Here is a 27,403-nt window from a genome sequence, read left to right on the forward strand (position 1 = left end):
AGGCCCTCAGGAATCAAGAAATCATCATCACCATCATCATCCCGCTCATGGCAGTAACGACTACCTACCCAGGGCTCCTGATGTACCGTGTATCAAATTCTATGCCGTGTACTTCTAATTTATAATTTGCGGTTAATTATAACAACAAATCTGTGTGAATTATTATGCTTATTTACACGGCAGATATTCTATTCAAATTACAGCTTAAGATCCAGTAAGATCTCTCTTGAATGTGAACGCACTTAATTCTCAAACAACTGCAAGTATTCTACATTTTTTTTAAAACCTTGGAGCTTATCAACTGCCTCTAAAGGGCAAGAAACTATCTCACGGAATCATCCCTGTCTTGCTAGCGCCTGAAACAGTGCTGAACACAGTGGATAGCCAATAAATGTTTACTGGAAGAGATGAGGTAATAATATTTTCAACAATGCACACTACGGCCATATTTGCCCCGTTACAGCATTTAACAAATTATACCGTACTCTATGTCCACCCCTCCTCCACCAGACAAAATAACTCCAGACGCTGTCAACTTAGGAGCTGATTTATTTAGTTCATCTTTGTACTGTCAGCCTCAATACAAGGCCAATAAGGCTGAATCAATGCAAGGCTCCTGTATCTGGGAACGCCAAGAAGAAGAACCAGAAATTCCACTTACCTGTGAGATCCAGAGTTCGATCCACAAAGACCACGGAAGCCCGGCCGGTGGCGGTCTTCTTCCTATTCTTGGCAGGGGCATAATTTGCCAGATCCGTAGCGATGACCCGACTGAGGGACCCCACAGCGAAACACTCCTCTCGTACCCCGAGATGCTCACACAGCGAACTGAGGCCTGACACCAGGCATCTGATGTGCAGCAGCAGCTCGGGGGTCAGGGCAGCGGCATCCACTTCCCCCAAGCTACTCAGCTTCCTCTTATCCTGTCTGGCACTATTAAGGATATGCACATCCCCAGGTAGCAGCGGGAAAAGGGTAGCAAAGGCGGGAGTGAAGGCAAGGTGGGGAGCAGCAGGGGCGAGCAACAGAGGGACGTGCAGCACCTCGGCCGTGTAGTTCACGTTGCCCATCCACTCACATAACTTCTCCTCCAGCTGCTCGAACACCGGCTGCTGCCCCTCCAGCTCGGCCGCTGCGGCCGCTGGTACGTGGTTAGCAGTGAGGTGCACGGCGTGGCTCACGGCCGTGACCACCACACAGTACTGAAAGTGACTGCGGCGAACGATGTCTCGGAGAGTGTCTACCGTCCGGCCTTTCAGCAGACAGCTCAACACGAACACCGCCCGGGGCTGCTTGGCTCCACCGCCGATTGCCCCGGGTTCAAATTCCCTCAGGGAGCATGCAGGGCCCTGCACCGCCTCCAGGAGCCTGCTCGAGCCGCAGCTCCAGTGCAGGCTCTCGGCGCAGGCGGCGTCCAGGTAGACCACGGACCACTTCACTTTGGCCAGCACCTGCTCCCAGCCTTGCTGGGCAAAGGACAGGACGCCCGCGGCGCTCATGGTTCGGGACTCACCGGAGGGCCGGGGGATCTGCAGGGTGGTGGGCAGAACTTCAGTCCGAACTCGGAGCTTCCGGACACTGAGTACCTTCAGACTTTGACAGTCAACAACAGTACACGTGGGCCAGTCAGTGACTCGCCAAGTGCGCGCGCGGGGTGATGACGTAGCCAGGCGTTGATTGGCTGGCCAGGCGCGCGGGCTGGCGGGAGGAATCTCTGTTGGGCGTGGAAACCCGCTATACAGAGAGATTCAGTCATCCTGAAAGGTTGGGCCCGGCCGCTTTCTAGGAAGGAATTGAAAGGGGTTGTTTGTTCCTATCTGTCAGCTCACGCCACCTTTTCTTCTCGGTTAAGGATTCTCAGGAATAATAAAAATCTATCCTGAACTTTACTATCCTCAACACAGGCACTTCCCCATTCCCACTTTGAGCAGCCAAAGAAAATAGTAAAATTGCTGCTACATCGTAGTTTTCTGTGTCTAAGTTATCTTCCGCATTATTGCACACAGCCTCGTGAAATACCTGCTCGGACCGGCAGGATGGCTCAGCGGGTGAGAGTTCTTGCAACACAAGCCTGATGACCTGTGTTCAATCCTTGGAACTCAATATAGAAAAGGAGAAAATGAAAAACATGGCGTCCACAGTTCTTGCCCTCTCCCCTTCCCTCTTCCTTGGTACACAGTTACATTATATTCCTAAAGCTAGCCACCAAGGTCTGTTCTCTTCTGTGACCACTTCCTTATGCTTGACTAAAACTCCAAGGTCCACCTATCAAAACACCAAGGTCCAGCAATGAAAATTCATTATTTACCTAGACTGGCTAACATGTCACCAACTCATCCCAAAACAAACTTCTTTTTCTCCTAAAAACCACTCCTGCAGCCGGACAGTGGTAGCGCACGCTTTTAACCCCAGCACTCAGGAGGCAGTGGCAGGTGAGTTAGAACCCAGCCTGGTCTACAAGGGTGTTTTTGTTTGTTTGTTTGTTTGTTTGTTTGTTTGTTTGTTTTTGCCCTCTACGGAGTGGCCAGGGTGGGGGTGGCAAAATCTACGTCTTGAGAATTTGGTGTCTGGGTGTGTTCTATGCTGACTCCAAGGCCCCTCTCAGAAAGAACTCTAAGAAAGTTTTCCTTCTGTGATCTCCACCTGCTCCCTATAGCAAGCACATAATCTCCTCCCCGCCCCCGCACCCAACACAACACACAAATACACACATACATACATACACAAACATAATGAAAAGTTTCTCTTTTCTCAATCTTTCCTCCTACATCTAAATCTTCATCTGCTTCAAAACTTCTACTTTCTAGTTCTTTATCCTTGCTAACCCCCCAGCTAATATCATCACTCCTCTGGACAGCTACAATGATTCCTCACCATTTCTCCTTACCAAACTTCAGAGATCCAATGACCAATTGAAACCACTCCCTTGTGCACAAAAATTTACACCGCATAAATCCTGCTCTCTCAAAACAAATTCCAAGTCTACCTTTTAGCTGAAGGTATTTCCTAACTTGTCTCTATTAGACTTTTGTCATGATTGACTGATATACAGCACACAGTTGAGTCGTTTACTAAAAGTACATCAATGAGCTAAAGTTCTAATATAGCTGTTTTCTTAACATATTTATCTCTAGGATGTACACTACAGGACTAGAAACCCCCCCCCAACCTGAACTATTATAGTTGAGATATATGAAGAAAAGTTCCCAGAAGAAACATGGACAAGGAACTAGAAAATAAAACCAGACAAGAATAGAGCCAGTCTTTACTTTTGGTTTAAAGTACAAGAAACTTTTAATTGGGTTTAAGGAGTAAAAATAATCCGTTACCCTGTGGGGTTTTTGAAATGGGGCTCCAGATTATTATGTGAAAAACTAATTTGAAATGTTTTACACACACACACACACACCAAAGGTCTTTTTGTTCATTTCACAACTAGTGAAGTTTAGCAAACGTAGCAAGATTGAGAAGTAAATATATTGATCTCTATTTGAAACCTGTTTTGTTGAATTGTGGAAGTATGCATAAGATAATTAACTATTTAAAACACATTTATTGATTGAGTGTGTGTGTGTGTGTGTGTGTGTGTGTGTGTGTGTGTGTGTGTGTGTTTGTAGACAGGATCTCACTATGCAGCTCTGTCTATCCTGGAACTCTCTATGAAGACCAAGCTGACTGAAAACCCATAGTCAGGACAGGAAATCAAACAATGCAGGATCCTGGAAACAGGAGCTGATGTAGAGGCCATGAAGGGGAGCTGCTTACTGACTTGCATCACATGGCTTGCTCAGGCTGCTTCCTTGTAGAATCTAGGACCACAAGCCCAGAAAAGGCTTCACTCATCGTGGGCTGAGCCCTCCCCCATTGATCACTAAGGAGAAAATGCCTTAAGGCTAGATCTTCTATAAGCATTTCCTCAGCTAAGGCTCTTTCCACTCAGATGACTCTAGCTTTTATTAAGTTGACACAGAAAGCCAGCCAGTACACCATTGTTAATCATTTTTAAATTTATAGTTCAATTATATTAAAAATATTTATGCTGCTCATACAAGATTGAAAAAGGAAAAAATGCTCTTGTATTTCTTGTACACTGAAAGATTTGTCACTTGTATTGGTTTAATAAAGTGCTAATTGGTCAGTAGCCAGGCAGAAAGTATAGAAGTTCTGTTTTTATTTCCACAAGAAATAAGAGACTGTGGATTCATTCTGGGTTAAGAAAACTAAAATTTGATCAAGGAAGAGCTCCTGAAAAATCTCCAATGGGAATGGATCCAACGTTTCAGAGCACCTCTAATGCAGTTTCTTCTGAGTTCTGCATTCATAACAGCTTCAAGGCTGCTGACTGAGATGATATGGCCCCATTGAATACTCCAGTCAGGACTTAATCATAATCCTAATTTTTTTGTGTGTGTCTCCATAAAATTACAAGCACCGCCAATCAGCAAGAAGTAGTCTAGAAATCTACACCCACATTCCCCCCAAAAAATGGAGTATGGATGTTTGCCTATGTTTAGTTTGTTGATTACAAGTTGTTATGGAGGCCAGGCGGTGGTGGCGCACGCCTTTAATCCCAGCACTGAGAGGCAGAGGCAGGCGGATCTCTGGGAGTTCGAGACCAGCCTGGTCTACAAGAGCTAGATCCAGGACAGGCTCCAAAACCACAGAGAAACCCTGTCTCAGAAAAAAAAAAAAGTTGTTATGAAGAATGGTCAGGAAAAAAATCTAAACAAAGAAGATTATATTCAGGGTCTTGTTTTGAAAAGAAGAAAAAGGGACTGTTGTGGGATAATGCTTTTGTACACTGTAAAGATTTGTCACCTGTATTGTTTTAATAAAATACTGGTTGTCCAGTAGCCAGGCAGGAAGTATAGGCAGGGCAACTAACTAAGAGCAAAGACAGGACAGAGATGCTTTTTTTTTTTTTTTTTGCTCTTTGGGAAGAGCAAAGACTGAGATGCAGTCACTAGTCCCATGAAGAGGAAGCAAGATGAGAATGCCTTACTGAGAACAGGAACCAAGCCACATAGCTAAACACGGACAAGAATTATGGGTTAATATAAGATATAAGAGCTAGTTAATAATAACCCTTAGCTATTGGCCAAACAGTTTATAAATTGTGTGCTTCTTTGAGACTAAATGACAGTAGGACCTAGTGGGACAGAAACTTCTGCCTACATACAACCAATCTCTGGAATTTTTTTATTTTGCAAAATTAAAATAGCTTCAAAACCATACCCTATAAATAATGATCCCCATTGTCACCCACAGCCTCCAACTCACGTACCCCCATACCCTTTTGCAGCCTCTGATTTAATTCTGTTTTCTTTGGGATGATAACTGTAGGTTATGTAAGTGGGTTCATTTACTGTCTGCTTGATTTTGATCGACTTATTGCACTTAACATAACATCCTCATGTTCATCTAATTGTGACACATGCTTTTGAGTTTATTTTAAAGTTTCTTATTTTTAAGTGTGTGTGTGCTTGTGTGTGTGTTTTTGCTTTAATTTTTTGTTCTAAATGATTAATAATATTTTGTAGTATGCATAGAGTACATTATGTCTATTCATTAATCCATCAATGGAGATTTGAGCTTTTCCAGTTTGGGGCCTTTATGAATAATACTGCTCTATACATAGGTGCTCAGATAGTCTACAGATTTTGTTTTCCATCCTTTTGATTGAATCATGTAGTAAATATTTTTTAGGTTTTTCTGAATCATGTAGTAAATATTTTTAGGTTTTCTGAGGAACTTCTGTTCTTCACAGTAGGTGTTACATTTATATTCCCACTGGCAATGCACAAGGGTTCTAGCTTTTCTACACGCTTTTGAAATCTCTTTCAAGAAGCCATCTAATGGGTGAAGATGTGAATTATTGAAAAAATACTTGGAGACATCTGTAGTGAAATTTCATTTGTATTTTAATAAATAAAGCTTGTCTGAAGATCAGAGAGTAAAATAGTTGCACTGGTCAGCCGACGAGGCAGTGGTAGCACACACCTTTAATCTCAGTAGTCACACTAGTTCTCCAAAGAAGCTGAGCTATAGTGGTGCACACCTTTAACCCCAGCATTAGAGAGGAATGACAGATGGAAGGAGACGGGTCTCAGCTCAGTCTCATTCTGAGGATTAGTGGAGGCAGGATAGCCATTTCGGTCTGAGGTAGAGGTAAGAGCCAGAGGCTGGCTGCTTTGCTCTTCTGATCTTCAAGTTGAACCCCAATATCTGTCTCTGGGTTTTTATTATTTGTGCTACGGACATCCAGTTAGAAATGACTACCACGTTGTATATATGATTCTATCTTACAGGAGAGACGTCTGGTAATTTGGGAATCACTAATATAGGGGTACTGAGGTTCCTTTAAGAGAGTAAGGAGAATATAGAAGATAAGCATGTGATGAAGAAAGTTCAGAGCAATCTTTGGGGAAGGATGTAGAAGAGGAACCCACGTGTGAAGTCTCAGGGGAAATACGTTTCGAGTTCAGAGTGGCCAATGGAGATCAGTGCCAGAGAAGGGAAAGGCCAGTAAAAAGGAATCTGCAGAGAATCTATTGGATTTGAACCCACGTAAGAAGACGTGACAGAGCCAGGCGGTGGTGGCGCACGCCTTTAATCCCAGCACTCGGGAGGCAGAGGCAGGCAGATCTCTGTGAGTTTGAGGCCAACACAGTATACAAGAGCTAGTTCCAGGACAGGCTCTAAAACTACAGTGAAACCCTGTCTCGAAAAAAAAAAACAAAGAAAGGAAGGAAGGAAGAAGACATGACAGGCAAGACATGTGAAAGAGCAGATGGGGTGGAGTGGGGAGACCTAAGAATCCTAGGAGCTATCTTTATATTGTTGAAGGAAATAACACATTAATGGAATGAAAAAGAAAGCTGGGCAAGCTCAAGGTTAAAGTCGGAGAAAGGACTGGGCCTCTCTATTTCCTGGCGAACAATTGCGAACTTAATAAAACCCATGGGATAGTCTTGAATGTGGACTGTGGAAGGGGAATCTATGGTGAAGACGTTTGAATATACTTCAGAGTGGAAAACAGAACACAAAAGGCGTAGGATATGGAAGTCACTCACTGTGATGCTGAGTGGTGGGGAGACGGCTGCATCCCGTGTTTGATCCTGACTTCATCCGTGAATGAGGTGAAGTGAAGAAGTGGGATATAGTGGTTAAGGTGTGTGGTATGAAGTAGGAAGAGGAGAATTTTCACAGGGATGTGGACCCACAAAGCCCTGGTGGTGGCCTACAAGGGCCAAAGAACTGGCAATGTTATCTCAGACTCCACAGCTAGCTCTCCTATCTCTTCTTATGAGGTCAGTAATCTCCGTTCCATTAAAAAGGAGCAAATTCTTTTCTAAAGGCCATTCTCTAAATACCATCATATAGTAGATGTAATGTTTCAGCATAGAAATTTGGGGTAGAGGTTTTGGGGTACAATCAGTCCATAGTAGTAATATGGCGAACCAACATATTTTAAAACTCTAAAACATGCGCAGTATAAATCTTGGGTGGTCCATGCTGTACATGTAGCCAGTAAGCCATGAGTAAGGAAGCTTAGCTTTCTATTTACATTCAGAAACATCCATTGAAATCTGTGTGCCTGGAACTGTTGGGTGGCTGTGGAGGTATCGAAAAGTGGGCAGATTTGGTGTACAATTTGTAGGAAGTCCTAACAGATGTTGGCAGTGGATTTTATAGGCATGAATATAGTGGCATTTCAATTGTATTTTAATAAATAGAGATTGCCTGAAGATCTGAGAGTAAAACAGTCCCACTGCTCAGCCTTACAGACCAGCTAATGGTAACACACACTGTTAATCCCAGAGGCCACAATGACACTTACCTTTAATCCCAGTAGCCCTACTAGTTGCCATAGAAATCAGGTGGTGCAGGTGGTACATGTTTTTAATCCCAGCTCTAGAGAGGATTTTAAAACGGGAAGGTACAGTCTCATTCTGAGGATTCCTAGAGGCAGGATCACCATTTCGGACTGAAGTCAAGGTAAGAGCCAGTGGCTGGCTGTTTTGCTTTTCGGATTTCTCTCTCTGAGTTTTTATTACTCATGCATCACATGCAGAGCATAACTGAGAGGAGAGGGGGACTCAGAAGTTTGAGGGTGTTGAGTTGATAAACTGGACATGGTTACTAACAGTAAGATGCATACAACCTGGGAAAGTGTGAGAAGGGACAGAGTAAGCTTGAAAGGACGTTACATTAGCTCTACTGTGGGCATGAGCTTGAAATACCGATTAGCTATGCAAGACAGTTGCTAGATAAATAGGGGGAAAAAAGCAGGGGTAAAAATTCTTCCACTCAGATGGATTTCCGATTTCTACAAAATGAGCTGTTTAAGACTATCCCATTAACCTCAGTAGGCTGTAATGTGTACTTCTATCCAGAAATGGCCATTAAGTCTCATCCTTTATAAAAGTCATGTCTACATCCTCTGTAAGTGTGGTCAGAGCTTAGGTAAGAGATGCAGTGATGGTTTCCCACACAACAACATGAGGAGCTAGGATCCGAGAAGACAAAGATAAGAATGGTTTCTTCTTATCATTCAAAGGTGTAGGCACACAGCCACAGAGAAGTGAATAGGAAATGATGCAACGTTCCAGAAACAAGTAGCAATCGAAAACTTCTTGTCAAAAGATGCTAAGATACAGAGAGTAGGGCAGTAACTGGGGCTTAATTCCTCAAAATAGTGTCTTTAAAAGAAAAGTTCTTTTTAAAGTGTCCAAGGAGAAAAGGCTGAGTGCACAGAAGGACCCCAGCCTGCCTCTATCTAGGCAAGTGTTTTCTTTGTCCATTTTCCATGCAGGTGTGCATTCAGGTAGGTGTGTGCGTGCATATATGTGCATATGCATGTGGAGGCCTGAAGTCAATGTTGGGAATAATTCTGAATTGTTCTTCCATTTTATTCACTGATTTAGGGTCTCTCAACCAAAAACAGAACTTGGCAGTATGACTAGTCTTATTAGTAAGTTTGTTCTGGGGATCTCTGACCTGAGGCTAGAATTATATATATATGTAGGTGGACTGACAAGTTCAGCCAGCATTAATGTGGGTTCTGGGCATGCAGGCTCTAGCCTTCACACTCACATGGCAATTACTGTAACCACTGAGCCATCGCCCCAGTCCCTAATCAAATGTTTTCGTGTTTGAGACCTCCATTTTCTCTGCTATCCTTTCAATAAGTGGATATAAAAACATTGATTAATATATGGATTTACTGATGTGTAAATTAAAGAACACTGAGTTTTTATTTAAGTGACATATACATATATTAGCAAAAAACCAAGCAAACAACAACAACAAAACCCCAAACAACATAAAACCTGAGCAATTTATCCATTTAAAATACCTGTATGAACATGGTACTACTTCCACATACTAGTTACTGAACATGATTTTTAAATTTAATTTGAACTCTTGGCATCATCTTGTTTGTTTGTTTTAGATGGGGTCTGTCTCTACATCGCCTGGGCTGTCCTGAAACTCAGAGAGCTACCCTCCTTTGCCTCCCGATTGATGGGTTTAAAGACATCTGACACCAAACCTGCCTCTCGACATCATCTTAATGGTAATTTGTTGTCTAATCATTATAATTATGCATCCGTTTTCAGCACTTCTCAAGAGCCTATATCATGTTAGGATATATCATTATTATCGGCATTATCTTGAGGTGGAGTCTTACTATGCTGTCCATGCAGATAACTTGTGAGCCTGTGAGAACCTCCAGTCTGAGCTTCCAGAACACCTGGGAGGACAAGCGTGTACTATCAGGCTCGGTTTACTATTATTAGCATCATTATCACTGCTGCTAAGAATAAATCACATTAATAGTGAAGTGGAAAACATATTCAGGATAAATGAAATATTGTAGTATGATGACATCATAATATAGGAAATAAGAGGTGGTCTATATATAGTCAAATGACTTACCTTTGAAGTTTCCCATGGCAAATGGATAGATAAAGACACCTAAACCATAGCCATATGGTTAAGCATATCCATACAAGGAATTCTGTTTGGGAGGGAGGAAGGAAGAGGCCTCTTAAGGATGATTATAAATGATTTATGGGCTTCTCTGCTTGTAGAAATCATTTCAAAGCTTAGCTCAAGTGCTACCTCTACTACACAGGCAATTCGAATGCATCCATCCTCATTCATAAATTCTTTGGTTTAAACAATGGTTTAGTATAAACAATGCTCTGAAAGGCAAACTCCTTCCAGATTGGAAGGAAAAACAGCCTGCTCTGTATAAAGGCAATCAACTCTCTCATGAAACCACCAAATTTTATTATAAACGCACAAAACAATGAAAATAGAGAGGAGCACGGTGGCTGCCAATGGTACTAGCAAGCAGATAGTAAACCTTCTATTTCTTTTACCAAAGGCCAGAAAGATATTGTGCACTATGTAATAGATGGGAGTGAAGGATAAACAAGATGAAGGTTTGGCCTCATGAAGGTTCTGGGGAAACTGGCTATGTGGTCAAATAACTGACTCATAATGTGAGAGACAGTCTTAGAAGCAGCATCTTGTCTAAAGCAGTCATTAGCTCTACTCTACTCCCTCTCTCCCAATCCTGCTGGGCTCATCTGCCGTCCACCCCTCACTCTAAGTGCAGCTGGGTGCCTACAACTCTTCTGTCTCTGGCCATTTGCACGTTTCCCAATCTTCCAGTCAAGTAGCTCCTTCCCAGGAAGCCAGGGGGCTTGACTGCCTGTCTCCTGTCTCCACACAGGTATCCAATTTTTTTTTTAAAATCTCATCTTACTGTGGGCTTGTACCACTTGACACAGGATTACACCTCCTCCCTTTGCTCTGGGTCTCCTTATAGCTATTGTTATTCTTAATCCTCATCAACATGGTGTGTCTCTGTGCTCAGTGCTTTTCCCCTCGTTGAGAATATAGGCTTCAAGAAAGGAAGGGTTTTTTTTGTTTGTTTGTTTGTTTGTTTTTTGTTTTTTTCTTTTTGCCCAATTTATATAGCCTTGAAGAGTTCCTGATACTTGGGTTGACTTTCATACGGATTTGTTGAATTTAGGAAAGGTTTTACGGAGGAGATTGTCGTTAGAAGTTAAAACAATACAAGAATTTCTGATAGGGGAACAGCATACAGAAGGCAACAATGAGTTCAAAGCTAAGAACAATTAAAATCCACAGGCTCTATCTAGGTAATGTGGATGATAGGATATTCATTGGGACCCCCCCCCCATCAATCACTAATTAAGTTGGGACCCGTCCCCTCATCAATTAATTAATCAATTAAGAAAATGCTGGCAGATTTGTCTACTGCCCGATTTTCTGAAAACATTTTTTTTTCTCAGCTGAGGCTCCCTTCACGCAGAGTTGACATAAAACTATCCAGCTTTCCAGCTTTGGGGTCTCTCTATCCAACCCTGCCTATACTGGAACTCACTATGTAGACCAGGGTGGCCTCGAACTCAGAGATCTACCTGTCTCGGCCTATCAAAGTGCTGGAATTAAAGGCGTGCACCACTATGCCCAGTTCTAATGCTTTTTAAACAACGAGAACGCATTCTTTATATATTTTGAATTTTCTTTTGTAGCTTGTTAAAATTCCGACGAAAGATTAAATGAGAAACCCGCAGACCAGTATGAGCTGTGTATCAAGCAAACACGTAAGGGATGGTGGCTTTCAGGATTTTAAAATAAACACATGGTGGAGGGAGAAAGCATTAAGGACAGAAAAGAACAATGGAAAACTGAGGATTGGAAGGGAGGGTGGGATGGTGGGAAGGGAACTTCAAAGAACACCAGAAGCCAGAGCAAACGTCACTCTGAAAAGCAAAGCCGGAATACTATGGACGGGGGCGGGGAGGAGCCAAGCGCGCTGCGCATGCGCAATGGGGCTCAGGTGCCGGCCGCCGCGGAAGAGAAGCCACCTAGAGACGCCGCGCGGCTTGGGTGCTGCTGCGCGTGCGCGGGCGGCCCTGCGCCTGGCTCTTCGTGGTGGTGGCTGCCTCCGCCGAGGCCGGCCTTAGATTTGGGGCTCGCGCTCTCTTCGTTCGCTTGCCGGCGGGTTCGCTCCCCTTCTCGCGCCCCGGGACGGCGAGGCTGGGGAAGGGGTTGAAAGGGGCTGTCGATCGCCTCCTTTAACTTGTGCGTGGGGCGGCCATGTCGGCCGGCGAGGTGGAGCGCCTGGTGGAGTTGAGCAGCGGGACCGGAGGGGATGAGGAGGAAGAGTGGCTGTATGGCGGTACGGAACTTCCTGTCTGTCTCCCGGGTTCTCTCTGGCCTTCCTCCCGGCGTCGCAGGTCCGGGCGTCCGGGGCCTCTCGTCCTAGCCCTGGCCGGCCTGAGTTAGGCCGAGCGCGGCCTGCTCCTCCCGGCCCTCGCCCGGACCCGCAGCCGCTCACCGCGCGGTGGACGTGGGCCAAGGAGGCCGGGCAGCCCCGCTTCGCCCACCTCCCCACCGTCCCGGCCTCCTCGCTTCTGCGCTCTCTATTCATGCGCTTTCTGTCGGTCCTGAGCTGCTTCGGGGTGTCTCTTGCTCGGTGGTTGTTGGGTGCCCTTTCTCGTCCTTTTCTTTCAGAAACAGTCATTCTGTAATTACAGCTAAATAAAGTTAATGCTATAAAACTAACGTCTTGTTTCTTGATGGTCAGTTTGTATGGAATGCACCTGCAAGGGTACCTCCTTGTCTGAAAGTCGTGCTTTAAAAATATTAATTAAGAGAGGCAGATGGAATACACTATGGTCCATAAAGAGAACCCTGAATTGTCTCCTGTATTAAGGTGAAGCTTTTCATTTTTTTTTGTTAAAAAAAGAGATTGTTCTATAGTCCACGTCATAGTTGTACCCCATGACTCCTCCCGTAGGCTTGTTTTCAGTCCTGCATTTCTGTGTGCCTAACTTGAATGCATCATGTACTTTGCTTTTGTAGGGGACATGTTCTATGTCTGGCTTTAAGTCGTAATCCCCCTTGTTTGTTAGACCAGATTTGAAAGTATTTTGTTCTTGCCTAGACCATAAGTTCTTGACTGTGCTAGAATATTATATAAAGGTGCACGTTGGAATCTAGGCAACCTTTTAGTGATGTAACTTTGATAAACTTGGGAAATTGACTGTTTCTTTAATGCAAAGAGTCAGCATCAGTATTACCCTTGACATGCGACATGTATGGGGTTTCTCCTACCAAATGTGTAAATCCTCATTACCTCTTTAATTAACCTTATATAGCAGTGAAGTCTTGATTTTTTTTTCCCATAATGGGTGTATCTTGTCTATAAAGTGATCTAACTTTGGCTATGCTTGTAGGCCCCTGGGACGTGCATGTGCACAGTGATTTGACAAAGGATCTAGGTTAGTGCTTGTTCCCTTCAGATTTTTATAATACTTGTTGCTTTTAGCCTGATTTCTTCATTTACTTTATTTTATTATTTTATTTGGTAGATGAAAATGAAGTTGAAAGGCCAGAAGAAGAAAATGCCAGGTTGGTGAACTTTCCTGTTGATGTTTTATGTAGACTGTGATTCTAGCAAGTTGTCAACTGTTTCGTTATCGTTTTTGGCTTAATTACATTTTGACCAAAGTTTGGAGGACTCTTTCTATTTCAGGACCAATTAATTCTGTGTTGGTGTCTAGTAGCTTATAAGACAGTTTTTGGAGTTAGGCGTTTGTCACCTTTCCACCATTGAGTAACTACTGAACTTAGTAGTGGAGTATATAATATAGTTGGTCTTTGGGTATTTGATTGTTTTGGTTTTTCCACCCCCAGACAAGGTTTACTGTGTAGTGCGTGTAGCCCTGACTTTGGAACTTGGTTTGTAGACCTTGGAGATCTGTCTGCCTCTGCCTCTTGAGTGCTGGTATTTAAAGCATGCGCCACCACACCTGACTGAATGCTGCTGAATTACTGAGAAAAAAATAGTAGCTGAAAATTATTGTTTTGATAATTTATTACTTGTTTTATCTTTTGCTTTTGGTGTAATTTCTTTTTTACTGTGTGGCCCAGAAATCCCTTTGTAGACAAAGCTGTTTGCAGACAAGGCTGGCCTTGAACCCAAAGGCGTAGTACGCCTAATTGCCTCCTGAGTGTTAGGATTTAAGTCACTATGCTTGGCTTGGCTGTAATTTTAGTTCTTTTTATTTTTTTTAAATTCATAATGGAACTAATTTGGAAGGGAATCATGCTTTCTTCTATACCATGGACACAATAGATGATTTCTTTAAATATAAGTTGATTTCTTTTGTTATATAAAACTTTGTATTTTATGGAGTGTGTCTAGGGAACCAAACATTCACACAAAAATTCAGTATAACTCATGCATATAAGTACATGTCTAAATTGGCTTTACTTTTTGATCAGAGGACTGTCTGGAGTAATGAGGGGAGGATTTTTTTTTTCTGTCTTTAATTAATGTGCATTTGGTGTTTTGCCTGCATGAGTGTGTTAGGTACCCTGGAACTGGAGTTAGAGACAGTTATGAGCTGCTATGTGTGGGTGCTGGGAATTGAACCTAGGTCCTCTGAGAAGAACAGCCAGTTCTCTTAAGGGCTGAGCCATCTCTCCAGGCTGGGAAGGAGTGTTTTAAACAGAGCAATCAAGGTCTGGAGAAGTGTCTCAGTTGGTGAAATGCATGCGTCATAAGCTTGTGAACACAAGTCTGTCCTAGGAGAGATTTAGATAACAGAATCTCCCATACTCACTGTCCATCCTCCAAGTTCAATGAGAGAGCACCAAGTTCAATGAGAGACTCAAAAAAGAAGAGAAACAAATTGATGATTTTGGGCCGCCACATGGCATGCACAGGTGCAATCTCAAACTCATACACACATGGGTCACACACACAAAGAATATTTTTATTTTCGAAGTGGAGGGAATAATACTTCCTACCTAGCAGGATAATCCAAAAGGTAGAACAGGGACAGTAAGGGTGTGGAGAAACCAGAGCAGTTAAATATTGCTGATGCTACTGTACAGTGGTGTGCCCTCTAGCCTCCACAGGGCTAAACCCTTATCACAAGTTCAGCAGTTCTGCTCACTTTAACTTAGAGAAGTGAAAACGTACGTGATGGTGAGAACCTGAACATCAATGTTCTTAGCATTAATCATAGCTAGTCAGGAAAATGGAAGTAACACACCTGTCCACCAACATACAAATTAGAGATTCTATGCAAAGTACTTTAATGAGGATATTTCATGGTGGAAGGAAATAAAGTGCTGACTTGCTACAACATGGGTGAACACATTAAGAATGTGTTATAGGAAAGAAGCAGCTTCAAAGGACATGTATGATTCAGTATATAAAGTATGTATCCAGAGCAAGCAAATCCACAGAGACAGAAAGATCGGCATTGTGGGATAGGAGAAAATGGGGTGACTGTTGACACAGATTTCCTTTAGGAGTCTGTGTAACACATTCTAGGATTTGATAACATAAAGGTTACACTGAACAAAATACACCCCTGTAAGTGTAGTCGTTAAATGAGCGGATGTGAGTTACGTCTTAACGAAGTCTCCAAAATGAACGTTGTCAGAAATCTATTCTTTTGCATCCAAAAAATAAAAAGAGCTAAAGCCCACAAGGCGGCTGCACGGAAATGAGGAGCGAAAGTAGAAATGGCGCCAGCAGAGCCAAGATGAGCAGTGTTCTAACATATGCGCCCTTTTCCTCCACGCTTTGCTGTATTATCTGAAACTAAATTATATATGCTTGGAGTTTTTTTATTAAATTTACTTTCTTAAAATATTGGTAGGGATGTATAGTTTTTAAAAATAATTAAATGGCCTGGTGGTAGTGGCTTAGACCTTTAATCCCAGCACTCGGGTGGCAGTGACAGGTGGATCTCTATGAGTTAGAGGCCAACCTAAAAGTTGCAGGGCAGCCAGAGCTACACAGCAAACCCCTGTCTCGAACCCCCCTCCAAAAAAAATTTTTTTTTGCATATTCATTTCATTAAGTGTCAAGAAGCTGATTACAGGGTAGAATTATATAATCAAATACACATTTTTATGGGCAAATCTTTATATCAGTTTTATTATTTAACTACAATTCTAAGTTCACTTTGATCAGTGTTTGTTTTTTAATTTTGTGTGTATTGGTGTTTTCCATGCATGTATGTCCATGTACCATGTTTATGTCTAGTGGAAGATAAAAGCTGTTGGTTTCCCTGGGGCTGCCGTTCAGATGGTTGTGAGCTGCCATGTGGGTGTTGGGACTCAAACCTAGGCCCTGGGAAGGCACTGAAACACTGAGCCATCTCTCCTTCGAAGTTCACTTTCTCGTTGAACTTTCTTGAATTCTCTGGGACACAGCGTGAAAGTTCATTGGAGTTTATCCAGTTCTGCCTTCTTCGAGTACTATTGCCTATATGTGTTGTTAATTTCATTTGAAGAGCTTTGTGTGTCTCATCCCATGGAAGGGCATTTGTCTTTAAATCTTTACTTTTTCAGAAAAATATTATAATTTTAGCATTATTTAGAATTATGTTTTAATTGTGATAAGGAGTTGAAAGTTCTAAAGGATTATGTCTAACGGAGAAAGGGGTTCAGGCAAAGCTGGGAGGCAGCTCGGTACATCCTTGCACTAACCTGCCTAGGTCCCTGCTGTTGAATTTGCCCATTTTCCTTGTGCCTGGTTCATTGCTGAGGCCCCTGTCCTTGAGCATTGCATTACACTGATTCCAGCACTGTCGTGCACGTGGCCAGGTCTTAGCTGAGCACAGTGTACTGACCCCACCCCCCCCCGGGAAATGAAAAGCACGCCGAGGGTCCTGTCCCCCACACGCGTGCAAACAAGTGAACAAAACTTGTTTCTGGCTCTCTAGAGTTTATTTATGCAAATCATTAGATTAAGAATTGTAGTAGAATATTTATCTTGTCCTGTGTTAGGACAGGAAACGCTGACGTTTTCAGTTTCTTTCCTAATTTGCTTAATTTAGGCATGTTGTTCTAAATTGTCTCTTAGAGGATTGAAGCTAAGGGGAGATAGGTATGACAATGAAAAAAGCATTGAATTTGTCAAAATCTAAGCATTTTACTTTGTAAAATGGTTAAAGCCTACTGTTAAGAAACAGTTCTGGAAGTATTATTTTTAGTTAGTTGAGTCTCATGGCAATGTGAATGTCTTGTTAAATGACACAATTTTTGTTGTAAAACGACAGGTCAAATTGGCCTTCTAAAAGTGATTAGTTTTAGAATTCATCAAAACTGGCCCTAGAGCTCCTTATTGCTGCAAACTAGAGGGTAGTCTTCCATGAAGATAATTTTTTTACTCTTGAAATTTTGTTTTCAATAGAATAAAAGACCTATTTGATAAGGTGTGGAACAGCAGAGCAGGAGGAAGCATGTGTGCTAACTGAGCACTGAAAGAATTAGGATCTTATCATATAGGATTGCATGGGCACCACGGAGAAGTGAAACTGTATTGTGTAGTCTTTGACTATTTTATAGTCCTTGCACACAGCAGATACTTAATAAAGTGATAAATGCACAGTGTTAACTTAAACTGTGTCCAACCATCAAATTGTATGTCATTAAGAAATTGTTGGGCAGAGAGTAGTGGTCAAGGCCTTTAATCCCAGCATTTAGGAGGCAGAGGTAAGCTGATCTCTTGTGTTTGAGGCCAGCTTGGTGGTCTACATGGTGAGTTCAAGGAATCTCTCCAAAAATCAAGAAAGCCCCACTCTTGCTTCCATCTGAATACTTGTTCTATGCACACTAACAGGAAAACCAGACAGATTTACAGGTCTTGTGTTCATCGTCCAGTTGGAGATAATAGCTTTAGCAAATTTTCTCAGAGAAACTGTAGTGTGAGCTGTGCTTGAAGCAGCAGCATCCAACCTGTCCGCACCTTCCTTTTGTTGCAGTGCTAATCCTCCAGCTGGAATTGAAGAGGAAGCTGCTGAAAATGGCGTGTCAAAACCGGTAACATACATATCAGGCTTTGAAATCCAGTTACTCTGATGTTTAAAATCTTTGAAAGAACTTTAGTTTATTTACAGATAAAAACCAACATTTAGCATAACCTTCATCCTGATTGACTTGACCCCATCTTCTGTCAACTACTCCATCTGCTATCAAAAGAATATGTAGAGTTAGTGAGGAGAAAAACTACAGGGAGGGCACTTGAGGGGACCCAGCAGGAGGAAAGGCTTGCTGTTGGTTGTTTTCAAATCACTAAAGAGGTGTAGATCACAGATGAGTAAGCCTGACTTGCAAAGCAGATGATGAGTCCGCAGTCTGAACCCACAGTTTCTTAGGAAGGTTCTCCAGGCTATACTCCTGCCTCTGTGGCTATTGACATGGTACTTGCTGCCCTCTGAGGGTTGTACATTTTAATTCTGAATGCACAAGAAAACTTGTAGGTTTTTTTTTTTTTTTCAAACTTAAACTTATAACCAGGAAAGCATTTGTCTGGGTGATATGATTGTGTACTACTTTGTAACTAAAATAAAACAACCTTTTAGATCCATACTAACACCATGCTAAGCAGAACCATTTTATTTGAAAAGATACATAATGCTGCATACAGTCATTTGCATATAGTCTCTTCCTGTTGTAGTTGATGACCTTACAAAATGAATCTAAGGAAATGTAGTTTCTATAAGATAGAATTATTTAAAAATAAGTGCTTGAGAAATTCTTATGAGTAAAACATTTATGAGATTCAATGTCAGTATTAAAAATTACCAAATAGTTAACAGCATTGAAAATATGAAGCTTGTATTCTCTGAAAGAAGGCAATAAAAGTTCTATTTATCATTTTTTGTGGGGGGGGGAGTGGAGGGAGTTTTGAGATAGGGTTTCTCTGTAGCTTTGAAGCCTGCCCTGGAACTTGCTCTGTAGACCAGGCTGGCCTCGAACTCAAAGAGATCTGCCTGCCTCTGCCTCCCAAGTGCTGGAGTTAAAGGTGTGTGCCACCACCGCCTGGCCTATTTATCTTTCATAAGGTCAATTATTGTAGACCATCAGAGGTGGGATAACAGTTTTATAAGCTTGTAATTTTTACTCTAAAACAATTTCAAAAAATACAGAATAATAATTTTTTATTCGTTAATATTAAATGCTGAGTTGGGTTATTGAATGGATTTTGTAATTGTTTTGTTGGTCTAGAAAGTAACTGAGACAGAAGATGATAGTGACAGTGACAGTGACGATGATGAGGATGATGTGCATGTCACTATAGGAGACATTAAAACTGGAGCACCACAGTATGGGTAAGTTATTTTTACCTTATTTGGCGGGGGTCATTTGTGCCATGGTTTGCATGTGTAGGGCTGAGGACTCCCTCCCTGTAAGTCACTTCTGTGTTTCCCACTCAGGTTGTTGGGGCTTGGCTACAAGTGCCTTTACTCTCTGAACCACCTTGGCAGCCCTAAGTTATACTTGAATGAATGCTGCCTTGTGAAGATACCATGCTTAGATCGTCAGTCTGTGGTTGATTCTATTGATACTATGTTTTCCGTCTTACCCTGATACAAAAGAACTTGTTACAATTTACAGGTGGTTAATTACTTTCTGCCTACTGTTAATTCTGTCCGTGGAAGCAGCCATGTCTGATTGCTGCATTTAAAACATTTTTGCTAGAGAATTGGCTAGAATTAGTTCTTTGTTAAAAATAGAACACCTAAATTGTCATTTGCATTTTTGTCATTCTTTCATTTTATTATACAAAACCTTAGTTTAGGTCTTTAATTTTTATATCCAATACAAACTAATGTATTTTTCTTGGCCTTTTAGATCAGTGTGTTGGTAGCAAGATTTATGTTCCATGAGCTGGAACAAATTAATGGATTAATCCCAACTCAGTGAACACAAGGGATCTTAAGGGATTGGAAGAAAACACATTAAAATGGATTGTGGTTTTGTTATCATGGTAGAATTAAATGTTTTGGGGTTGGGTTTTTTTTTTTTTAATTAGCTGTAGGGCTACTGAAACTTACTTTTTCCTTATCTTTGGGAGTTTGTTTGTTTTTAAGATGATCATTCATCATTTTGAATGGGATGAAGTGGAATCTCAATGCTGTCCCTGATGGCCAGGATGTTTGTTGGCTGTATGGACTGTTGATTGTTCAGTTTCATTGTTCCATGTATGGGTTAGGTTGTATGGGTTTTTGGTATTTGCTTGCTTTGAGTTCTTTATATGTTCTGTACATTAATTCTCTGGCAGATGTGTTGTAGACTGTCTCCACTGAGCTGTATTTGAAAGAGTTTGAATTTCATGTAATTCCAATTGAGAACTTGGTGGCCTCTTAGTGCCCCTTGTTTTCCATAGCATAGCTGTTTGAGAATTTTAACTTTTATAGTAAGGTCTTTGACCAGATTGATTGACTTTTATTCAGGGTGAGGTATAAAGATTTAGTTTACTCTTCTATAGGTATACATTCAGTTTCTCTGACATCATTTGTTGTAGTGTTGATGTCTTTGTTGAAGCTCAGGTGACTATAGTTGTGTGAGATTATTCCTGAGTCCTCTGTTCCATTGATTTAATGCCTGTTTTTGTTACGACTCTGTATATTACTGTCGGGTATGGTGATTTTCCTGGCCGTGTAGTATTGCCATCGGTGATGGCACTGTAGTATTTCCGTCAGGTATGGTGATGTCTTTGGCATTGTTCTTGTTTGGGATTGCAGTGAGATCCTTCATGCTTCCCTATGAATTTTAGAGTTTTTCTTCTTTGGTGAAGAATGTCACTTATTTTGAAGGGATTGTATTAAATCAAATCTATAGGTTGCTGTCGGAAATACTGCCATTTCACAATGAAATTTTTATTGAAAAGGTCTTTCACGTCTTAGTTTTTCTTTTTTCCTTTATTTGTTATTTGATTTGGATTGATTTCCTGATTTCTTTAGGGGTGATACTTATTTTTAAAAAATTAATATTCATTTTGTTCCCTGATATCTTCACATATATATAGTATTTTCTGGCTACTAAATTTTCTGGTACATCATGGAAGGTTGTCTACAAGTATAATCATATTATTTGCTAATGGAGATAGTTTGGCTTCCTCCTTCCACTTTCTATCCCTTTTCTGAAGCAAAACTTTAAGCCCTATAACACTATAGGGCTTAAGCACAAGTGTGTTGGATTTCTGACTTTAGTGGAATAATCCCATACGATGTCGGCCGTGTGTTTTATGTCATGCTGCTTTGCCGTGTTAAGATACTTTCTTCATATTTCTAAAATCTTAAGTTTTTTTGGACTTCATCAAAGATAAAACATATAAACAATACCTATTTAATTTGGCTGTGGTAGATCTTGAACTCAACCTTTTTTTGTACATGCTAGGAAAATACTCCTTCACACACCACAGCCAACAAAGTTATTGGGCAGAATGAAAGTAGGATTCATCATAGGTCTGGTTAGCTTAAATTTTAAGGAAAACGAGCCAAATTAAGTAGCGTGAATATGATATGAAACATAAATCTTTGAAAGTCTTGAGTATGATCTGAAAGCTTACTAATGTCTTTCTGTTCAATACAAATCATTCTTCCCTGGTCCCCAGAATCCCTTTTTCTTTAGCCCCCAACAGTGTTGAGAACCATTTCAGTTAGCACTAATTCTTGATTTTTATTTTTCTACTCATTAAAAAATGGTATTCTTTTGTTGTTGTTGTTTTCTTGAGACAAGGGACTCCCTGTGTAGTTCTGGCTGTCCTGGAACTCTTTTTGTAGACCATGCTCAAACTCAGAGATCCACCTAAGTGGATACCTTTACCTTCTAAGTGCTGGTACTAAAGGTGTGCACCACTGTGCCCAGCAGTAAACTCATGTTTAAAGAAAATTATATAAAGTTCATAGCAGCTAAGGTGACTTGCCCAAATTTACACAACTAGTTGTGTGTGACCTAGTTTGGTTTAACCAGTTATTTGCCACATAAATATCTGTATTCCTGTAGTCACAGCCCAGACAAAGATGTGGGGCACTGCAGGTGTCCTGGAGGTTGTTCCTCCTCCCCTTTAGTTACTAACCTCCCATTAACACTGTTCACCTCTCCTCCTTACAGTCACCTTTCTTCTAAGTGAATTCATTTTTGTGAATGAAATACTCCGTGTGTATTGTAAAGAGGTTTGAGTGGTGATATAAAATTTGAGAAAGCCTAAAGTGGGGTCGTGGGATTTGGCAATGTGTCAAGGAAGGAACTTTCAGGGCTGCAGGATTTCAAGATGTTGAGGAACTGGGAGATAACAGCAAAGGGGTTTCTTATGATTTTTGCTACAGTGGCATATTGAGAGTAGCTGGGAGGCTTTTGGGATGGAAAGATGACATTTAAAAAAATATTTGAGATGGTAAAAATGGCAGGCCTTATTTAAAAAATTAGTTCTTGGGACTGGAGAGATGGCTTAGCATTTGTTGCAGAGGATGTGGGTTCAATTCCTAGCACTGAGAACAATCCATAACTTCAGTTCAGGGGATCCAGTGCTCTCTTCTGACTTCTTTGGGCATCAAGCACTCTTGTGATGTACATACATGTAGGTAAAATAGTCATACACATAAAATAATGTAAAAAAATTCTTTATCCTGTATTAACTAAATAAACTTTATTTGTGAGTGCCAATTCATTCACTCACTATGTGGGTTTATAACACATTGATATCTTCCTATTTTGTTATTGTATGTTTTTGAGGTTATTTTTTATTCTATTTTTAGGAGTTATGGAACAGCGCCAGTAAATCTTAATATCAAGGCAGGGGGAAGAGTGTATGGAAATACAGGTAAACTTTGTCTTTGCAGCTGCATCAGTGTGAAGATACGGCATACTATCTCAAATAGATTCTGAATAGAATGTCTCAGTTCTTTTCACGAGTAGTGTTTGACTGCCATCTGACACACATAAGCAGACTCTGAAAGACAACTCAGACAGCAGGCATTCGGCCTGTTGTGGCTGTGCTACTTTGCTTGTTTTAGAACCCTTTAAGAGAAACTTTTCTTTGCTCACAAATTATATAAACAGCATTTTAACACATGGCCCATAGCAACTCCATTGATGTAGTAGTCTTTTGTTTTTGTTTCCTGAGACAGAATCTCATGTAGCCCAGGCTATCCTTAACCTATCTGTGTACCCACAGTTTGCCTTGAATTCCTAGTCCTCTTGTCTTCATTTCCCAAGTGCAGAGATGTTCGGCATGTGCTGCCCTGCTAGGCCGTAATGTCTCAGCCCCTATCCTTGTCATCTTGTTCATCCTAAGTTTCATCACAAAGTTTGACTTTATGCAGTTTTATCAGTGGTCAGGATGGATGGTAAAGGGACATTTTTGTTTCTTTGTTTTCTAGCTTTTTGATAATGTAGCTTCTTTGCCATTTTTCATTTCTGTAAACTAGGAACCAAAGTCAAAGGGGTAGACCTTGATGCACCTGGCAGCATTAATGGAGTGCCACTCTTGGAAGTAGATTTGGATTCTTTTGAAGATAAACCATGGCGGAAACCTGGTAAGATTATTTGGGATTACATTAATTAATTAATTATTTTTTTAGTTGTAAAATGATCAAAAATATTTTTGAACAGTAATAGAAAATACTGCCTTTTACAGTGTCTTTTTATTGTCCTAAGCAAATAATGAATACTAAGTACTTGAATTATTAAATCTCATTAGTCACTGGAATTAACATAAATGTGGACTCATACATTATTTATTATAATGCCATTTCTAAAGAAAATCGTTTTGATCAAAATGTTTTTTAGTCTTTGTTTCATTGTGGTAATTTTGAGAGCTAGTAAAAGTTCAAAGGATGCTAAGACTAGTGTCATAAAAATATGCATATATGTTATATGAATAATTCTCTTAACATATATTATTAATAATGATGGATTTCATTGTGACCATTTTCACATTAGTCTTTCAAGCATATCCACTACTTCATCTCTTTGACTCCCTCCAGTTCCCACTAATACCCTTCCTCTTCAAAGTTTGTTACCTTCTATTTTTCGTATCTTTAAATTTATATTTTTGTATCACACTATAGATTAGATGCTGCCATAGTTTTAAATTTAAAATTTTGTATCATACTATAGTTTTGTGCCCTAAAAGTATATTTTATCTTTAGGTGCTGATCTTTCTGATTATTTTAATTACGGCTTTAATGAAGATACTTGGAAAGCTTACTGTGAAAAACAAAAGAGGATCCGAATGGGACTTGAAGTTATACCAGTTACTTCAACAACCAATAAGATTACGGTAATAGTAAATCTTCCAGAGTTACCCTGCCTCTTTTACTGTCCCAATATGACTCCCCAAATATTTGAATCGCTTTCCCCCTAAAAAGGCGATTAAATGCTGTATGACAGTTTAATTTTTTTGTTGTCTTGACCATGTTTGTTTATTTCCCCTTGCTTCCCTTTCGGTTCCATGTTAATGATTATTATATGTTCTTAGTTCAAATCACAGACTAGCCACTGCTAGTTTGTCTTTATGTGGCCTATCAATTAAAGATTGTGTGGTATCTTAATGGGGAATATGTTATTTAACTTAGGCCGAAGACTGTACTATGGAAGTTACACCAGGTGCAGAGATCCAAGATGACAGATTCAATCTTTTTAAGGTGAATTTTAGTAAATTATCCTTGGTTGCTCTCATTTTTGTTCTCCAGTCTGCTCCATACCACTGTTCAAGGGAGAAAATTAAAGTGGAAGTGGCTACCTTTTTTCTAAACCTTCAGCTTCCTGGTGACTTACACATGTGTTGATTGTTGTTTACCTACTTTTGCAAGCATGTGAATTTATAGCCTTTTATACTAACAACGCCAAGCAAAACTTATTTACTGTATGTTGTGACCTAAGGATAGTACGTATTTGTAGAATATGAAGGTCATGGCCACAGGTTCAGCGCCTATTGTGCATCTTACTCTTATCCTTAGCAAAACTGGAAATTTTCGTTTTCCTAGTTCTTAAAGAAGGGGTGCTGTTTATTCTCTGACACGGAAGTCATTGATGATTAATAGCTCATAGTTAAGTTGTTTGCAAGAATTTCAGATGTTCTCTAACATCCTCTTAAAATTCGAACAGAACTTCTGAGTTTTAAAATACTTGGAAGGCATAGGTTCACGTGAGTGACAAGGCTGATAGGATCGTGTGACATCAGATCTGACTTCTGGTTCCTCCAAGTGGGTCCAAAGAATACTTACTACATTTCCATTGCTGCTCTTCCTGAGATTTGGCTGGGTAGTCTCCTCCTCTTAGCTTTAATTCCTACGTCTGATGGCACTGGGATTTGTTTGGGTTATATACCTCAAGGACCTTTTGTGGTCTGGATATAGAACGCTGTGCCCTTTTGGGGGACACCAAAATGCTGCCTTATGCAATGCATGTGCTGTATCTGCAGATATAGCCGCTGTCTGGACACAGTTCTGTATAGAGACTTTAATTTGCATCCTAACAGGTAAGAATTTGGTTCTTGTTCTGTTGTTAATATTTTGAAAGTGCTTGGTAGTATTTATTTTAAATGGTCATCAACTTTTTAGATGTCTGCTCTGTCACTGAATATTTTGTGGTAAATAATTAGAGCAAATTAATGAGCTGGTTCATTTCATTGTTTTTTTCCCCCATAAGAGGAATGAGAACTATCATTATAAACCATCAACTTATACATAGTTTTTTTTTAATCTCAGATTTGTAAACAATGAGCTTAATAAGAAACTACTAGGGCTGGCTTCTCTTGAAAGTTGTAGATATATTTTACATATAGGCTGTCAAATTTTTAGTTCCTTTTGATTGTTTGAGAGGAAGTCATTTTTTTTCTGTTTCTGATTGATTGAGTCATTCTGAATGAGTTTTATGGTTTTTGTCTAGTGGTTTTCTTGTCTTGATCAAGTGCTTAAATGCTAGTAAATCTATCAGAAATCCTGATTTAGGGATGATTAGTTTCAGTGATTTTAATTAGTCAGACACCCCTCTCTCTTTGGTCATATTGTGGTCTGTAGGAAATGGTGAAAATAAAGCCATGTAAAAAGACCTTTATTTAAGCCATTGTGCACATTCTGGTGAGTAGTCGGCAGCCATTAGAAAGCTCAAGAGCAGTAGATATTGTGCAGATCAGTATTTAGGAAAGAAATGGCAGCTGAGTGGACTGTAAGAGAGGTAAAAGGTCAGATGGGGGTTGATGTATTAAGTAGTATAGGTGTGAAACGAGCATGGTTGCCCTCAGTGATGACTGAGCCAAGGGATAGACTGCCGGAGAGTCACAGTTTAAGTTCTCTTCCTGTCTACCACAAAGGAAGTCAAAGTCAAGTGAGGAACATCCCAGCAGCCTTTTGAAGGCATCATTCCCTTTTATGTTACAGAAGTTTTGCCAACAACTGTGGCAGAAAGCAACCTCTAGATACCTTTATCATCAGTGGTTATCAACATTTTCTGTTTGGGAAGTAACCTTTTATATATCTTGATGTGAATAGGTTTTATTGGCTCTCTTGTTTTATTTTGTGTTGAAAATGAGTCTAGGTGTGTAATGTAGGATGTCCTAGAATTTCTTGCTAGGTAGAGCACTCTGGCTTTAAGTATATAAACCTTGTGTTCTGCCCCAAAGTGCTATAGGATTACAGGCATGTGTGACTATATCTGCCTGGCTTTGTTGTTTTGCTTTATTTTTTTCCCTGTGACAACTAAAAGATGAATCTTTAGGTATAAAAACCACTTAGTTAAGTGCAAAAATCTGGTAATTATATAATCTGGGACAAGGAGTAGGAGAAAGTGACCATTAGGGAAAAAAAATGAACCACAAGCTCTCCTTTCCTTTTCTCTTACTTTTCTTTCATTTTATGATTGGTTTTATTTTCTGTTGAGATAGGGTTTCTCTGAATAGCTGAATCTAACCTCACACTGGCCATCTTCTTGCTTCAGGCTTTAAAGTGCCCGGAGTACTGATGCTTGTCACCATGTGTAGTTTGTAACATTTCCTTAAAAATAGTTTTCTAACCATGTCATACAACGTGAACTTACGTATATATGGGAACTTGGCCTGCTTCCTTTTAGTTTTCAAACACCTAGGCTTCATATCTGAAAACTTTTTTTGTATTTTTTCTGCTTTTCTTTTTATCTCTTAATGATGCACTTCACTGTAGGCGGAGGCTGCTTGTTTGTTTCCTGCCTGCCCAGACCCAAAATGATCACACAGAAACTATATTAGTTAAAACACTGGTTGGCTTATTAGCTTATGCATATTCCTAGCTAACTCTTACATCTTAAATCAACCCATCTCTATTCATCTGTGCATCACCATGAGGTCGTGGCCTACTGGCAAGGTTCCAACAGGTTCTGGTGAGCGTTTTCTCCTTTGGCAACTACATGTTGTCTTTTTGACTTTGCTTACTCTCTTTTTACATCTCTGTTCAGATTTTCTGCCTGGATTTACTCTGTTGAGCCATTGGCCGAAAGTAGCTTCTTTATTAACCAGTGGCAATAAAACATTAGTAGCATATCGAGGGGAATCCTATATCACTGC

General features: G+C 40.5%; 2 protein-coding genes across 12 annotated transcripts in view; one reads left to right on the forward strand and one right to left on the reverse strand.

Annotated features, from left to right (window-relative positions):
* The window catches only part of Scfd2 (sec1 family domain containing 2), a 314,706-nt gene extending 313,087 nt beyond the window's left edge, over positions 1-1,619 (reverse strand). Inside the window, exon 1 of the mRNA XM_050149856.1 lies at positions 662-1,619. Within this exon, the coding sequence (XP_050005813.1) occupies positions 662-1,499 (838 nt within the window). The 5' untranslated portion in view covers positions 1,500-1,619. The remainder of the gene's footprint in view (positions 1-661) is intronic.
* Positions 1,620-11,902: 10,283 nt separating this feature from the next.
* Fip1l1 (factor interacting with PAPOLA and CPSF1) overlaps positions 11,903-27,403 on the forward strand; it is a 59,265-nt gene continuing 43,764 nt past the window's right edge. For 3 of the 11 annotated variants that reach the window (XM_050150001.1, XM_050150002.1, XM_050150005.1), the window contains exons 1-8: positions 11,908-12,223; positions 13,284-13,328; positions 13,419-13,458; positions 17,838-17,895; positions 19,084-19,187; positions 22,620-22,684; positions 23,292-23,399; positions 24,015-24,145. In XM_050150001.1, the coding sequence (XP_050005958.1) occupies positions 12,142-12,223; positions 13,284-13,328; positions 13,419-13,458; positions 17,838-17,895; positions 19,084-19,187; positions 22,620-22,684; positions 23,292-23,399; positions 24,015-24,145 (633 nt within the window). In that variant the 5' untranslated portion in view covers positions 11,908-12,141. Of the gene's footprint in view, positions 12,224-13,283; positions 13,329-13,418; positions 13,459-17,837; positions 17,896-19,083; positions 19,188-22,619; positions 22,685-23,291; positions 23,400-24,014; positions 24,146-24,440; positions 24,510-27,403 lie in introns of all 11 variants that reach the window. The other 8 variants (XM_050149999.1, XM_050150000.1, XM_050150003.1 and 5 more) reach the window with 6 other exon arrangements.

The sequence above is a fragment of the Alexandromys fortis genome, unplaced genomic scaffold, assembly GCF_014885135.2.
Source record: "Alexandromys fortis isolate MF-2015 unplaced genomic scaffold, M_Fortis_MF-2015_v1.1 scaffold_0, whole genome shotgun sequence".
In the NCBI taxonomy this organism is placed as follows: Eukaryota; Metazoa; Chordata; class Mammalia; order Rodentia; family Cricetidae; genus Alexandromys; species Alexandromys fortis.